The sequence below is a fragment of the Oncorhynchus mykiss genome, chromosome 1, assembly GCF_013265735.2.
Source record: "Oncorhynchus mykiss isolate Arlee chromosome 1, USDA_OmykA_1.1, whole genome shotgun sequence".
NCBI classification, from domain to species: domain Eukaryota; kingdom Metazoa; phylum Chordata; class Actinopteri; order Salmoniformes; family Salmonidae; genus Oncorhynchus; species Oncorhynchus mykiss.
In genome coordinates this window covers 95,038,549-95,056,048 of record NC_048565.1, presented here as the reverse complement: position 1 = coordinate 95,056,048, position 17,500 = coordinate 95,038,549, and the positions used below count along the sequence as shown (strand labels likewise).

Genomic DNA, 17,500 nt, shown 5'->3' with positions numbered 1-17,500 from the left:
ACTGATTGACTGACTGATTGACTGACTGACTGACTGATTGACTGACTGACTGATTGATTGACTGATTGACTGACTGACTGATTGATCTACCTGTTCCTGAGGAGGAGATCTGAACTCTTTGGTCTTCCTGGCAGTCAGGGCAGCCGACATGTTGAGCGCCTGCATGACCTCGTTATAGCGGAACCGCTGGTTGTCTTGGAGATGAGCCACGAAGTCATCGCTGAAGCCCACCACCGCCTCGATACGGTGGCGCACCTGACAGTCACACAGGTACTGGAGCAGGTGGCACATCTAGAGAGACACAGTCCTGTTAACAACGAGTACTCTGCAGGCAGGCAGCACATCTAGAGAGATACAGTCCTGTTAACAACGAGTACTCTGCAGGCAGGCAGCACATCTAGAGAGATACAGTCTGGTTAACAACGAGTACTCTGCAGGCAGGACATCTAGAGAGACACAGTCCTGTTAACAATGAGGACTCTGCAGGCAGGCAGCACATCTAGAGAGATACAGTCCTGTTAACAATGAGGACTCTGCAGGCAGCACATCTAGAGAGACACAGTCCGGTTAACAACGAGTACTCTGCAGGCAGGCAGCACATCTAGAGAGATACAGTCCTGTTAACAATGAGGTAAGTCAGCATTTCAGTCAGCATGTGACAAATACCATTTGATTTGATTTGCAAATATCATGTCCAGTGTGTTTTATGTACCTGCAGTTTGACAGGCTCTGGGAGTTTCATCTGGAGCAGTCCTTTAGGCACCTTCCCCGTCCTCTCCTCTCCTCCAGGCCCCTCCCCTCCTCTTCCTCCCTTAGTGACATCACTCTCGGGCGTGTCCGGGGGCGTGTCCGCGGGCGTGTCCCCTCCCTCTGAGAACACGCTGGGTTCTATCAGCTGTAGAATGTTCTTCAGGTCTCCGTTATGGAACACTCCCATGATCAGTAAGGTATAGAACAACTTAATGAGAGGAACGAACAGGAACTCGGTGCTGCCCCCTATAGGATCTCTGACGTGTAGACTCCCCTCGCTCACCGCCTCCGTCAGCATCTCTATGGTCTTGGTCTTCAGGACGTCCAGGGGAAACTCGGGGCTGAACTGGAAGCAGTCGGCTCCGCTGCAGATGAAGGAGGGGGAGGAGAAGTGCATTCTGGGGCGGAGAGAGGTGCTCAGGCCGATCCCCGGCAGGCCGTGCTTCTTGGTCTCGTCGGGGAACAGAGTGATGGACTTGGTCTCGTCCGTCATGGGGACGATGTATTCATTGTTCATCATGAGACGAGCCGTTGCATAGGTACTGAGGATAGAAGAAATCGGTTTATTGTCCATTTGGTTAGAACAGGAATGAATCCTCTGCCTTTTTTTCCCCCAGACTATGAGAAGAACCCCTGGATGTAGAGCATGTTGTGGTGGCTAAGTGCCTTGCTCAAGGGCACAGTGGTAGATCTGACACCAGCAGCCCACCTGTAGCCAGTTCAGTCTCCATTTTTTCATCAACCGGGACTTAATAAGGATCTCTACAGATCGGTGCCCCCCCCACCGGACGGTTGAGCTAACGTAGGCTAATGTGATTAGCATGAGGTTGAGCTAACGTAGGCTAATGTGATTAGCATGAGGTTGAACTAACGTAGGCTAATGTGATTAGCATGAGGTTGAACTAACGTAGGCTAATGTGATTAGCATGAGGTTGAACTAACGTAGGCTAATGCGATTAGCATGAGGTTGTAAGTAACAAGAACATTTCCCAGGACATAGACATATCTGATATGGGCAGAAAGATGACAATCTTGTTAATCTAACTGCACTGTCCAATTTACATCAGCTATTACAGGGAAATGATACCATGCTATTGTTTGAGGAGAGTGCACAGTTATGACGTTTAAAATGTATTAATAAACCAATTAGGCACATTTGGGCAGTCTTGATACAGAATTTTGAACAGAAATGCAATGGTTCATTGGATCAGTCTAAACCTTTGCACATACACTGCTGCCATCTAGTAGCCAACAGCTAAATTGCATCTGGGCTGGAATAATGCATTATGGCCTTTCTCTTGCATTTCAGAGATGATGGTACAAAACAAATAGAACAGTTGTTTCTTTCTTTGTATTATGTTTTACCAGATCTAATGTGTTATATTATCCTACATTCATTTCACATTTCCAAAAACGTTTAAGTGTTTCCTTTCAAACGGTTCCAAGAATATGCATATCCTTGCTTCAGGTCCTGAGCTACAGGCAGTTAGATATGGGTATGTAATTTTAGGCAAAAACTGAAAAACTAGCAACATTCCGGTTCCTGGCCAAACTCTCTAACCTGTGGGCTAGCTACCTGAGGTGGATGTCTATGAGCAGGTCGTAGTATCCAGTCCTGAGGAGACCAGGCATGTACTTGTTCTCTATGGCGTAGAGCAGCTGTGCCTCGTCGGCGTGGGAGCAGAGGGCGTGGGCCACACGGTTGTTCCCCAGAGCGCACACAGCAGAGTACAACCTCAGAGTATGGTAGTGGAACTTCAACAGATCCTTCTGCTCAGTCAACTCCAGGATATCAACTGACCTGGGGAGGAGGAGGAGGAGGAGAGAGGAGGAAGAGGAGGAGAGGGGGAGGAGGATGAGGAGGGGAAGAAAGATGACAAGGGGAGGAGGAAGAGGAGGAAGATGACAAGGGGGAGGAAGAGGAGGAAAAGGAGGAGGAAGATGAGGAGGAGGAAGAGTAGGGGGAGGAGGATGACAAGGGGGAGGTGGGGGAGGTGGAGGAGGAGGAGGAGGAAGAGGGGGAGGGGTAGAGGAGGAGGAGGAGGAGAGGTAGAGGAGGAGGAGGGGGAGGAAGAGAGAGGTAGAGGAAGAGGGGGAGGGGGAGAGGTAGAGGAGGCGGAGGAGGGGGAGGAGGAGAGAGGTAGAGGAGGAGGGGAGAATGAGGGGGCGCGGTAGAGGAAGAGGAGGAGGAGGATGAGGGGGTCGGTAGAGGAAGAGGAGGATGAAGAGGAGGAGTGAGACACAGAAGGTTAAACTGACATACACCTTAGTGAGGAACTTCCTGATTGCAACAACATTTTATTGCTTCATACATTACGTTCTGCTATCGTTCACCTTTTCTGCTATCGTTCCCTTTTTCTGCTATCGTTCCACTTTTCTGCTATCGTTCCCCTTTTCTGCTATCATTCACCTTCTCTGCTATCGTTCACCTTTTCTGCTATCGTTCACCCTCTCTGCTATCGTTCCCCTTTTCTGCTATCGTTCCTCTTTTCTGCTATCGCTCCCCTTTTAAGCTATCACTCCCCCTCTCTGCTATCGTTCACCTTCTCTGCTATCGTTCACCTTCTCTGCTATCGTTCCCCTTCTCTGCTATCGTTCCCCTTCTCTGCTATCGTTCACCTTTTCTGCTATCGTTCAACTTCTCTGCTATCGTTCCCCTTCTCTGCTATCGTTCCCCTTCTCTGCCATCGTTCCCCTTCTCTGCCATCGTTCCCCTTCTCTGCCATCGTTCACCTCTGCTATCGTTCACCTTCTCTGCTATCGTTCACCTTTTCTGCTATCGTTCACCTTTTCTGCTATCGTTCACCTTTTCTGCTATCGTTCCCCTTCTCTGCTATCGTTCTCCTTTTCTGCTATCGTTCCCCTTCTCTGCTATCGTTCCCCTGTTCTGCTATCGTTCCCCTTCTCTGCTATCGTTCCCCTGTTCTGCTATCGTTCCCCTTTTCTGCTATCGTTCCCCTTCTCTGCTATCGTTCCCCTTCTCTGCTATCGCTCCCCTGTTCTGCTATCGTTCCCCTTTTCTGCTATCGTTCCCCTTCTCTGCTATCGTTCCCCTTTTCTGCTATCGTTCCCCTTTTCTGCTATCGTTCCCCTTCTCTGCTATCGTTCCCCTGTTCTGCTATCGTTCCCCTTCTCTGCTATCGTTCCCCTGTTCTGCTATCGTTCCCCTTCTCTGCTATCGTTCCCCTTCTCTGCTATCGTTCCCCTTTTCTGCTATCGTTCCCCTTTTCTGCTATCGTTCCCCTTCTCTGCTATCGTTCCCCTTCTCTGCTATCGTTCCCCTTCTCTGCTATCGTTCACCTTCTCTGCTATCGTTCACCTTCTCTGCTATCGTTCACCTTTTCTGCTATCGTTCACCTTCTCTGCTATCGTTCACCTTTTCTGCTATCGTTCACCTTCTCTGCTATCATTCCCCTGTTCTGCTATCATTCCCCTTCTCTGCTATCGTTCCCCTGTTCTGCTATCGTTCCCCTGTTCTGCTATCGTTCCCCTTTTCTGCTATCGTTCCCCTTCTCTGCTATCGTTCCCCTTTTCTGCTATCGTTCCCCTTCTCTGCTATCGTTCCCCTTCTCTGCTATCGTTCCCCTTTCTGCTATCGTTCCCCTGTTCTGCTATCGTTCCCCTTCTCTGCTATCGTTCCCCTGTTCTGCTATCGTTCCCCTTCTCTGCTATCGTTCCCCTGTTCTGCTATCGTTCCCATTTTCTGCTATCGTTCCCCTTCTCTGCTATTGTTCCCCTTTTCTGCTATCGTTCCCCTTCTCTGCTATTGTTCCCCTTCTCTGCTATCGTTCCCCTGTTCTGCTATCGTTCCCCTTCTCTGCCATCGTTCCCCTTCTCTGCCATCGTTCACCTCTGCTATCGTTCACCTTCTCTGCTATCGTTCCCCTTCTCTGCCATCGTTCACCTCTGCTATCGTTCCCCTTCTCTGCTATCGTTCCCCTTCTCTGCTATTGTTCCCCTTTTCTGCTATCGTTCCCCTTCTCTGCTATCGTTCCCCTTCTCTGCTATCGTTCCCCTTCTCTGCTATCGTTCCCCTTCTCTGCCATCGTTCCCCTTCTCTGCTATCGTTCACCTTCTCTGCTATCGTTCACCTTCTCTGCTATTGTTCACCTTTTCTGCTATCGTTCACCTTCTCTGCTATCGTTCCCCTTCTCTGCCATCGTTCCCCTTCTCTGCTATCGTTCACCTTCTCTGCTATCGTTCACCTTCTCTGCTATTGTTCACCTTTTCTGCTATCGTTCACCTTCTCTGCTATCGTTCACCTTTTCTGCTATCGTTCACCTTCTCTGCTATCGTTCCCCTTTTCTGCTATCGTTCCCCTTCTCTGCTATCGTTCCCCTGTTCTGCTATCGTTCCCCTTTTCTGCTATCGTTCCCCTTCTCTGCTATCGTTCCCCTGTTCTGCTATCGTTCCCCTTTTCTGCTATCGTTCCCCTTCTCTGCTATCGTTCCCCTTTTCTGCTATCGTTCCCCTTCTCTGCTATCGTTCACCTTCTCTGCTATCGTTCACCTTCTCTGCTATTGTTCACCTTTTCTGCTATCGTTCACCTTCTCTGCTATCGTTCACCTTTTCTGCTATCGTTCACCTTCTCTGCTATCGTTCCCCTTTTCTGCTATCGTTCCCCTTCTCTGCTATCGTTCCCCTGTTCTGCTATCGTTCCCCTTTTCTGCTATCGTTCCCCTTCTCTGCTATCGTTCCCCTGTTCTGCTATCGTTCCCCTTTTCTGCTATCGTTCCCCTTCTCTGCTATCGTTCCCCTTTTCTGCTATCGTTCCCCTTCTCTGCTATCGTTCCCCTTCTCTGCTATCGTTCCCCTTCTCTGCTATCGTTCCCCTTTCTGCTATCGTTCCCCTGTTCTGCTATCGTTCCCCTTCTCTGCTATCGTTCCCCTGTTCTGCTATCGTTCCCCTTCTCTGCTATCGTTCCCCTGTTCTGCTATCGTTCCCATTTTCTGCTATCGTTCCCCTTCTCTGCTATCGTTCCCCTTTTCTGCTATCGTTCCCCTTTTCTGCTATCGTTCCCCTTCTCTGCTATCGTTCCCCTTCTCTGCTATCGTTCCCCTTCTCTGCTATCGTTCCCCTTCTCTGCCATCATTCCCCTTCTCTGCTATCGTTCACCTTCTCTGCTATCGTTCACCTTCTCTGCTATCGTTCACCTTTTCTGCTATCGTTCACCTTCTCTGCTATCGTTCACCTTTTCTGCTATCGTTCACCTTCTCTGCTATCGTTCCCCTGTTCTGCTATCGTTCCCCTTCTCTGCTATCGTTCCCCTGTTCTGCTATCGTTCCCCTTTTCTGCTATCGTTCCCCTTCTCTGCTATCGTTCCCCTTTTCTGCTATCGTTCCCCTTCTCTGCTATCGTTCCCCTTCTCTGCTATCGTTCCCCTGTTCTGCTATCATTCCCCTTCTCTGCTATCGTTCCCCTGTTCTGCTATCGTTCCCCTTTTCTGCTATCGTTCCCCTTTTCTGCTATCGTTCCCCTTCTCTGCTATCGTTCCCCTGTTCTGCTATCATTCCCCTTCTCTGCTATCGTTCCCCTGTTCTGCTATCGTTCCCCTTCTCTGCTATCATTCCCCTTTTCTGCTATCGTTCCCCTTTTCTGCTATCGTTCACCTTTTCTGCTATCGTTCACCTTCTCTGCTATCGTTCCCCTTCTCTGCAATCGTTAACCGCTGCACTAATTTCTAATAAGAAATAAAAAAATCTATAATCTATAATCTATAGGTAGTTAAATTGACAGATATTGTTGTACTATATTTAAAGCCCTTCCTCACTCCTGGCGAGTGGGACAGGGCAGGGTCATCACCTGTTCTCCTCAGGTATATGCAGGGACATGAACTGGAGCGGTTCAGAGCAGGTGACCAGCCAGCCATGGCGGTCGTTGACCCGGGATACGTCCACCTTGAGGAAGTGGTTGGGTACCCTGCTCCACAGCACTGGGGTCAGGAACTGGACATGCAGCCTGGGAGGACACTGGGGACAGGAATTCCTCCTCTCACTCTTAAACAGTCCCGCTGACAGGGGCATGACGTTCTAGTAACATAGAAACAGACAGGTTTAGGGTTAGGTTCTGGGAGGTGAGGGGAAGGGACAGGAGTTCCTCCTCTCACTCTTAAACAGTCCCGCTGACAGGGGCATGACGTTCTAGTAACATAGAAACAGACAGGTTTAGGGTTAGGTTCTGGGAGGTGAGGGGAGGGGACAGGAGTTCCTCCTCTCACTCTTAAACAGTCCCGCTGACAGGGGCGTGACGTTCTAGTAACATAGAAACAGACAGGGTTAGGGTTAGGTTCTGGGAGGGGACAGGAGTTCCTCCTCTCACTCTTAAACAGTCCCGCTGACAGGGGCATGATATTCTGATGGAGAAAGTAATGGAGGATTGTGGGTTAGGGACATCATTCACTTCATCACTCTTTCAAAGGTCAAACTACGGCTTTACATAACTGTACCTCCTACAAAATGTGCCGATCTATTTTTTTTTTTTTTTGACATAAAAAAAAAAATCAAACATATAAATAAATACTTGGATTGAAACATACAACAGGCTTTACAGTCCTGGAGCTACTGTAGAGGTCCGAGTCCTGGATCTACTGTAGAGGTCAGAGTCCTGGAGCTACTGTAGAGATCAGAGTCCTGGAGCTACTGTAGAGATCAGAGTCCTGGAGCTACTGTAGAGGTCAGAGTCCTGGAGCTACTGTAGAGATCAGAGTCCTGGAGCTACTGTAGAGGAAAGAGTCCTGGATATACTGTAGAGGTCAGAGTCCTGGAGCTACTGTAGAGATCAGAGTCCTGGAGCTACTGTAGAGATCAGAGTCCTGGAGCTACTGTAGAGGAAAGAGTCCTGGAGCTACTGTAGAGGTCAGAGTCCTGGAGCTACTGTAGAGGTCAGAGTCCTGGATATACTGTAGAGGTCAGAGTCCTGGAGCTACTGTAGAGATCAGAGTCCTGGAGCTACTGTAGAGGTCAGAGTCCTGGAGCTACTGTAGAGATCAGAGTCCTGGAGCTAATGTAGAGGCCAGAGTCATGGATCTACTGTAGAGGTCAGAGTCCTGGAGCTACTGTAGAGGTCAGAGTCCCGGAGCTACTGTAGAGCCCAGAGTCCTGGAGCTACTGTAGAGGTCAGAGTCCTGGAGCTACTGTAGAGGTCAGAGTCCTGGAGCTACTGTAGAGATCAGAGTCCTGGAGCTACTGTAGAGGTCAGAGTCCTGGAGCTACTGTAGAGGTCAGAGTCCTGGAGCTACTGAAGAGGTCAGAGTCCTGGAGCTACTGTAGAGGTCAGAGTCCTGGAGCTACTGTAGAGGTCAGAGTCCTGGAGCTACTGCAGAGGTCTGTAGAGTCCCACAGAGACAGTAGCTTTGTGGGTGACGTTCCCTTAGTGTGGTTTTAAGAAGAACCTGATCTGATGCAGAGACAGGTACGTGAAGTACACCGAGGTCTCATCAGTGGTGCACCGACCAAAGAAAGCCATTCAGAGGCCTACAGAGAGAGACAAACCTCATAACCTTCCACAGCCAGTGGAGAGAGACAGCTCCACGTTGCTTTTTCCCAGGCAGCCCATATCTGAGCCCTATTTGTGGCCCCCCTCTCTCCATCCTGTCAGTAGAGAGACGTATAGTATGTCCTGTTCCTCCCTCCCGCTCACCATCCTGTCAGTACAGAGCAGTAATAGTGTGTACTGTTCCTCCCTCCCGCTCACCTTAATACGTCCTAGTTCAAACTGAAAGATACTGGGGCTGGTGGCCTGAGCGAACACAGCAGGGAACAGCTTGGTACTGGGCTCCACCTGCAGAGAGAGAACACAGAGACACAGCTATTAAAACACAGGATATGGACAAATCACACCCTATTCCCTATATAGAACACTACTTTAAACCAGAGCCCTATTCCCTATATGGAACACTACTGTTGACCAGAGCCCTATTCCCTATATATAACACTACTGTTGACCAGAGCCCTATTCCCTATATAGAACACTACTGTTGACCAGGGCCCAATGTCAGAATAATAGTAGAGAGAATAATTAATTTCAGATTTGATTTCTTTCATCACATTCCCAGTGGGTCAGAAGTATAGATGCTCTCAATTAGTATTTGGTAGCATTGCCCTTAAATTGATGGACTTCATCGAACAAATCAAACATTTATTGTGGAACTGGGATTCCTGGGAGTGCATTCTGATGAAGATCATCAAAGATAAGTGAAAGTTTATAATGCTATTTCTGACTTCTGTTGACTGCACAACATGGCGGATATCTGTTTGGCTGTTTTGTTGTCTGAGCGCTGTACTCGGATTATAGCGCTATTTCATTTTTGGATAAAAAACGTTCCCGTTTTAAGCGCGATATTTTGTCACGAAAAGATGCTCGACTATGCATATTCTTGACAGTTTTTGAAAGAAAACACTCTGAAGTTTCAGAATCTGCAAAGATATTGTCTGTAAGTGCCCCAGAACTCATTCTACAGGCGAAACCAAGATGATGCGTCAACCAGGAAATGAGCAGAATTTCTGAAGCTCTGTATTCCATTGTCTCCTTATATGGCTGTGATTGCGCAAGGAATGAGCCTACACTTTCTGTCGTTCCCCCAAAGTGTTAGCAGCATTGTGACGTATTTGTAGGCATATCATTGGAAGATTGACCATAAGAGACTACATTTTCCAAGTGTCCGCCTGGTGTCCCTGCGTCGAAATTGGAGCGTAAAGCCAGGTGCAATTATTTTTCCATTTGAGAGCAAGGAGAAACCAGGCTTCCACGAAGGATATATCATTGAAGAGATATGTGGAAAAACACCTTGAGGATTGATTCTAAACCACGTTTGCCATGTTTCAGTCGATATTATGGAGTTAATTTGGAAAAAAGTTCGCGTTTTGAGGGCAGAATTTTCTTTTTTTTTTTTTTTTTTTTTTTTTTGGTAGCCAAATGTGATGTACAAAACGGAGCTATTTCTAATACACAAAGAATCTTTTTGGAAAAACGGAGCATCTGCTATCTAACTGAGAGTCTCCTCATTGAAAACATCAGAAGTTCTTCAAAGGTAAGTTATTTTATTTGAAGGCTTTACTTGTTTTTGTGATAGTTGCCTGATAAATGCTAACGCTAATGCTAACGCTAATGCTAACGCTAAATGCTACGCTAGCTAGCTACTGTTACACAAATGATTGTTTTCCTATGGTTGAAAAGCATATTTTGAAAATCTGAGATGACAGTGTTGTTAACAAAAGGCTAAGCTTGAGAGCTAGCATATTTATTTCATTTCATTTGCGATTTTCATGAATAGTTAACGTTGCGTTATGGTAATGAGCTTAGGTCTATAAATAGAATCCCGGATCCGGGTTTGGTCGTCGCAACAGGTTAAGGAGAAGTTTATCTAAAGTTCGATGTTTTACACTTGTATTTTCATCAACATTTATAATGAGTATTTCTCTAAATTGATGTGGCTCTCTGCAAAATCACTGGATGTTTTGGAACTACTGAACATAACGCGCCAATGTAAACTGAGATTTTTGGATATAAATATGCACTTTATCGAACAAAACATACATGTATTGTGTAACATGAAGTCCTATGAGTGTCATCTGATGAAGATCATCAAAGGTTAGTGATTAATTTTATCTCTATTTCTGCTTTTTGTGACTCCTCTCTTTGGCTGGAAAAATGGCTGTGTTTTTCTGTGACTAGGTGCTTACCTAACATAATCATTTGGTGTGCTTTCGCCGTAAAGCCTTTTTGAAATCAGACACTGTGGTAGGATTAACGAGAAGTGTATCTTTAAAATGGTGTAAAATACTTGTATGCCTGAGGAATTTTAATTATGAGATTTTTGTTGTTTTGAATTTGGTGCCCTGCACTTTCACTGGCTGTTGTTGAGGTGGGACGTTACCGTCCCGAATATCCCAGAGAGGTTTTTAAGGCAAAGGGTGGCTACTTTGAAGAATGTCAAATATAAAATATATTTTTGATTTGTTTAACACTTTCGTTTGGTCACTACATGATTCCATATGTGTTATTTCATAGTTTTGATGTCTTCACTATTATTCTACAATGTAGAGAATAGTAAAATAAAGAAAAATCCTTGAATGAGTAGGTGTCCAAACTTTTCACTTGTACTGTACACACGGTCAACATTGTCAACACATACAGTTGAAGTCGGAAGTTTACATACACCTTAGCCAAATACATATAAATTCAGTTTTTCACAATTCCTGATATTTAATCCTGTTTTAGGTTAGTTAGGATCACCACTTTATTTTAAGAATGTGAAATGTCAGAATAATAGTAGAGAGAACGATTTATTTCAGATTTGATTTCTTTCATCACATTCCCAGTGGGTTAGAAGTATACATACACTCAATTAGTATTTGGTAGCATTGCCCTTAAATTGGTTAACTTTGGTCAAATGTTTTGGGTAGCCTTCCACAAGCTTCCCACAATAGGTTGAGTGAATTTTGGCCCATTGCTCCTGACAGAGCTAGTGTAACTGAGTCAGGTTTGTCGGCCTCCTTGCTCGCACACGCTTTTTCAGTTCTGCCCACAAATATTCTATAGGATTGAGATCAGAGCTTTGTGATGGCCACTCCAATACAGTGACTCTGTTGTCCTTAAGCCATTTTTCCACAACTTTGGAAGTATGCTTGGGGTCATTGTCCATTTGGAAGACCCATTTGCAGCAAAGCTTTAACATCCTGACTGATGTCTTGAGATGTTGCTTCAATATATGCACATAATTTTCCTACCTCATGATGCCATCTATTTTGTGAAGTGCACCAGTCCCTCATGCAGCAAAGCACCCCCACAACATGATGCTGCCACCCCCGTGCTTCACAGTTGGGAAGGTGTTCTTCGGCTTGCAAGTCTCCCCCTTTTTCTTCCAAACATAACGATGGTCATTATGGCCAAACAGTTATATTTCTGTTTCATCAGACCAGAGTACATTTCTCCAAAAAGTACGATCTTTGTCCCCATGTGCAGTTGCAAAACGTAGTCTGGCTTTTTATAGGACTCATTTTACTGTGGATATAGATACTTTTGTACCTGTTTCCCCCAGCATCTTCACAAGGTCCTTTTTCTGTTGTTCTGGGATTGATTTGCACTTTTCGCACCAAAGTACGTTCATATCTTGGAGACAGAATGCGTCTCCTCCCTGAGTGGTATGACGACTGCGTGGTCCCATGGTGTTTATACTTGCATACTATTGTTTGTGCAGATGAACGTGGTACCTTCAGACGTTTGGAAATTGCTCCCAAGGATGAACCAGACTTGGAGGTCTACAGTATTTTTTCTGAGTTCTTGGCTGATTTCTTTTGATTTTCCTATGATGTCAAGCAAAGAGGCACTGAAGTTGAAGGTAGGCCTTGAAATACATCGACAGTACACCTCCGATTGACTTAAATGATGTCAATTAGCTTATCAGAAGCTTCTAAAGCCATGACATCGTCTTCTGGAATTTTCCAAGCTGTTTAAAGGCACAGTCAACTTAGTGTATGTAAACTTCTGACTCACTGGAATTTAGATACAGTGAATTATAAGTGAACTAATCTGTCTGTAAACAATTGTTGGAAAAATTACTTGTGCCATGCACAAAGTAGATGTCCTAACCGACTTGCCAAAACTATAGTTTGTTAACAAGAAATTTGTGGAGTGGTTGAAAAACAAGTTTTAATGACTCCAACCTAAGTGTATGTAAACTTCCGACTTCAACTGTATCTCTACATGGTCAGCATTGTCAACACGTATCTCTTACCTGGTCAACATTGTCAACACGTATCTGTACAGTCGTGGCCAAAAGTTTTGAGAATGACACAAATATACATTTTCTCAAAGTCTGCTGCCTCAGTTTGTATGATGGCAATTTGCATATATTCCAGAATGTTATGAAGAGTGATCAGATGAATTGCAATTAATTGCAAAGGCCATGCAAATTAACTGAATCCCCCAAAAACATTTCCACTGCATTTCAGCCCTGCCACAAAAAGACCAGCTGACATCATGTCAGTGATTCTCTCGTTAACACAGGTGTGAGTGCTGACGAGGACAAGGCTAGAGATCACTCTGTCAAGCTGATTGAGTTTGAATAACAGACTGGAAGCTACAAAAGGAGGGTGGAATCTTTGGAATCATTGTTCTTCCTCTGTCAACCACGGGTACCTGCAAGGAAACACGTGCCGTCATCATTGCTTTGCACAAAAAAGGCCTTCACAGGCAAGGATATTGCTGCCAGTAAGATTGCACCTAAATCAACCAACCATCAACCATATCAGATCACCAAGAACTTAAAGGAGAGTGGTTCAATTGTTGTGAAGAAGGCTTCAGGGTGCCCAAGAAAGCCCCAGGACCGTCTCCTAAAGTTGATTCAGCTGTTGGATCGGGGCACCACCAGTACAGAGCTTGCTCAGGAATGGCAGCAGGCAGGTGTGAGTGCATCTGCACGCACAGTGAGGCGAAGACATTTGGAGATGGCCTGGTGTCAAGAAGGGCAGCAAAGAAGAAGCCTCTTCTCTCCAGGAAAAACATCAGGCACAGACTGATATTCTGCAAAAGGTACAGGGACTCAGGACTGCTGAGGACTGGGGTATAGTCATTTCCTCTGATGAATCCCCTTTCCGATTGTTTGGGGCATCCGGTAAAAAGCTTGTCCGGAGAAGACAAGGTGAGCGCTACCATCAGTCCTGTGTCATGCCAACAGTAAAGCATCCTGAGACCATTCATGTGTGGGGTTGCTTCTCAGCCAAGGGAGTGGGCTCACTCACAATTTTGCCTAAGAACACAGCCATGAATAAAGAATGGTACCAACACATCCTCCGAGAGCAACTTCTCCCAACCATCCAGGAACAGTTTGGTGACTAACAATGCCTTTTCCAGCATGATGGAGCACCTTGCCACTAAGTGGCTCGAGGAACAAAACATCAATATTTTGGGTCCATGGCCAGGAAACTCCCCAGACCTTAATCCCATTGAGAACTTGTGGTTAATCCTCAAGAGGCGGGTGGACAAACAAAACCCCACAAATTCTGACAAACTCCAAACATTGATTATGCAAGAATGGGCTGCCATCAGTCAGGATGTGGCCCAGAAGTTAATTGACAGCATGCCAGGGCAGATTGCAGAGGTCCTGAAAAAGAAGGGTCAACACTGCAAATAGTGACTCTTTGCATCAACTTCATGTAAATGTCAATAAAAGCCTTTGACACTTATGAAATGCTTGTAATTATACTTCAGTATTCCACAGTAACATCTGACAAAAATATCTAGACACTGAAGCAGAAAACTTTGTGAAAATTATATTTGTGTAATTTTGTGTCATTCTCAAAACTTTTGGCTACGACTGTACATGGTCCACATTGTCAGCAAGGAGTGTCTGCTAAATGACTCACTGACTGTAAGTGACTCTGGATCAGACCGTCTGCTAAATGACTCACTGACTGTAAGTGACTCTGGATCAGACCGTCTGCTAAATGACTCACTGACTGTAAGTGACTCTGGATCAGACCGTCTGCTAAATGACTCACTGACTGTAAGTGACTCTGGATCAGACCGTCTGCTAAATGACTCACTGACTGTAAGTGGCTCTGGATCAGAGCGTCTGCTAAATGACTCACTGACTGTAAGTGACTCTGGATCAGAGCGTCTGCTAAATGACTCACTGACTGTAAGTGACTCTGGATCAGACCGTCTGCTAAATGACTCACTGACTGTAAGTGACTCTGGATCAGACCGTCTGCTAAATGACTCACTGACTGTAAGTGGCTCTGGATCAGACCGTCTGCTAAATGACTATCATGTAAATGTAGCAATAGGAGGTTGATGACCATGTGGTAACAGAGCTGTGTCTCCACCTGGTAGTATGTGCTGAGCTCCTTCCCGTTGGCAGTGAAGGTTAGCAGTCCGTTAACTGTGTCCACCAGACATCCAATCTCCAGACCGTTGTTGTTCCGACCCTGACCAGGACTCGTACTCTCTCCAGCCCACACCATGTAGCAGTTACTACGCTTGATGCTATAGACAGAGACATAGACAGCAGTTACTACGCTGGATGCTATAGACAGAGACAGAGACAGTAGTTACTATGCTTGATACTATAGACAGAGACAGAGACAGTAGTTACTACGCTTGATGCTATAGACAGAGACAGTAGTTACTATGCTTGATGCTATAGACAGAGACATAGACAGCAGTTACTACGCTGGATGCTATAGACAGAGACAGAGACAGCAGTTACTACACTTGATGCTATAGACAGAGACAGTAGTTACTACGCTTGATGCTATAGACAGAGACAGAGACAGTAGTTACTACGCTGGATGCTATAGACAGATACAGAGACAGTAGTTACTACGCTTGATGCTATAGACAGAGACAGTAGTTACTACGCTTGATACTATAGACAGAGACAGTAGTTACTACACTTCATGCTATAGACAGAGACAGAGACAGTAGTTACTACGCTTGATACTATAGACAGAGACAGAGACAGTAGTTACTACGCTTGATGCTATAGACAGAGACAGTAGTTACTACGCTTGATACTATAGACAGAGACAGAGACAGTAGTTACTACGCTTGATGCTATAGACAGAGACAGAGACAGTAGTTACTACGCTTGATGCTATAGACAGAGACATTAGTTACTACGGTTGATACTATAGACAGAGACAGTAGTTACTACACTTGATGCTATAGACAGAGACAGTAGTTACTAAGCTTGATGCTATAGACAGAGACAGAGACAGTAGTTACTACACTTGATGGTATAGATAGAGACAGAGACAGTAGTTACTGCGGTTGATAGTATAGACAGAGACAGAGACAGTAGTTACTACGCTTGATGCTATAGACAGAGACAGCAGTTACTACGCTTGATGCTATAGACAGAGACATAGACAGCAGTTACTACGCTTGATGCTATAGACAGAGACATAGACAGCAGTTACTACGCTTGATGCTATAGACAGAGACAGAGCCAGCAGTTACTACACTTGATGCTATAGACAGAGACAGCAGTTACTAAGCTTGATGCTATAGACAGAGACAGAGACAGTAGTTATTACGCTTGATGCTATAGACAGAGACAGAGGCAGTAGTTACTACGCTTGATACTATAGACAGAGACAGTAGTTACTACACTTGATAGTATAGACAGAGACAGTAGTTACTACACTTGATGCTATAGACAGAGACAGAGACAGTAGTTACTACGCTTGATGCTATAGACAGAGACAGAGACAGTAGTTACTATGCTTGATACTATAGACAGAGACAGAGACAGCAGTTACTACACTTGATGCTATAGACAGAGACAGTAGTTACTACACTTGATACTATAGACAGAGACAGTAGTTACTATACTTTATGCTATAGACAGAGACAGCAGTTACTACACTTCATGCTATAGACAGAGACAGCAGTTACTACACTACATGCTATAGACATAGACAGAGACAGTAGTTACTACGCTTGATGCTATAGACAGAGACATAGACAGCAGTTACTACGCTTGATGCTATAGACAGAGACATAGACAGCAGTTACTACGCTTGATGCTATAGACAGAGACAGAGACAGCAGTTACTACGCTTGATGCTATAGACAGAGACAGAGACAGTAGTTACTACGCTTGATGCTATAGACAGAGACAGTAGTTACTACGCTTGATGCTATAGACAGAGACAGAGACAGCAGTTACTACGCTTGATGCTATAGACAGAGACAGTAGTTACTACGCTTGATGCTATAGACAGAGACAGAGACAGTAGTTACTACGCTTGATGCTATAGACAGAGACAGAGACATCAGTTACTACACTTGATGCTATAGACAGAGACAGAGACAGCAGTTACTAAGCTTGATGCTATAGACAGAGATAGAGACAGCAGTTACTACACTTGATGCTATAGACAGAGACAGAGACAGCAGTTACTAAGCTTGATGCTATAGACAGAGACAGTAGTTACTACACTTGATACTATAGACAGAGACAGTAGTTACTACGCTTGATACTATAGGCAGAGACAGTAGTTACTACACTTGATACTATAGACAGAGACAGTAGTTACTACACTTGATACTATAGACCGAGACAGTAGTTACTACGCTTGATACTATAGACAGAGACAGTAGTTACTACACTTGATACTATAGACAGAGACAGTAGTTACTACACTTGATGCTATAGACAGAGACAGTAGTTACTACACTTGATGCTATAGACAGAGACAGAGACAGTAGTTACTACACTTGATGCTATAGACAGAGACAGAGACAGCAGTTACTAAGCTTGATGCTATAGACAGAGACAGAGACAGCAGTTACTACGCTTGATGCTATAGACAGAGACAGAGACAGCAGTTACTAAGCTTGATGCTATAGACAGAGACAGAGACAGCAGTTACTAAGCTTGATGCTATAGACAGAGACAGTAGTTACTACGCTTGATGCTATAGACAGAGACAGAGACAGTAGTTACTACACTTGATGCTATAGACAGAGACAGAGACAGTAGTTACTGCACTTGATGCTATAAACAGAGATAGAGACAGCAGTTACTACACTTGATGCAATAGACAGAGACAGAGACATCAGTTACTACGCTTGATGCTATAGACAGAGACAGAGACAGTAGTTACTACGCTTGATGCTATAGACAGAGACAGAGACAGTAGTTACTACGCTTGATGCTATAGACAGAGACAGAGACAGTAGTTACTACGCTTGATGCTACAGACCGAGACAGAGACAGCAGTTACTACACTTGATGCTATA

At 45.2% G+C, this 17,500-nt stretch overlaps 1 protein-coding gene across 1 annotated transcript in view; it reads right to left on the bottom strand.

Annotated features, from left to right (window-relative positions):
- Positions 1-17,500, bottom strand: part of LOC110511675 (ryanodine receptor 2-like) — a 532,917-nt gene that overhangs the window by 194,023 nt on the left and 321,394 nt on the right. The window contains exons 34-39 of the mRNA XM_036989200.1: positions 14,578-14,737; positions 8,444-8,530; positions 6,554-6,780; positions 2,327-2,551; positions 713-1,292; positions 91-291 (exon numbers count right to left, since the gene is read on the bottom strand). Coding sequence (XP_036845095.1) covers positions 91-291; positions 713-1,292; positions 2,327-2,551; positions 6,554-6,780; positions 8,444-8,530; positions 14,578-14,737 — 1,480 coding nt within the window. The remainder of the gene's footprint in view (positions 1-90; positions 292-712; positions 1,293-2,326; positions 2,552-6,553; positions 6,781-8,443; positions 8,531-14,577; positions 14,738-17,500) is intronic.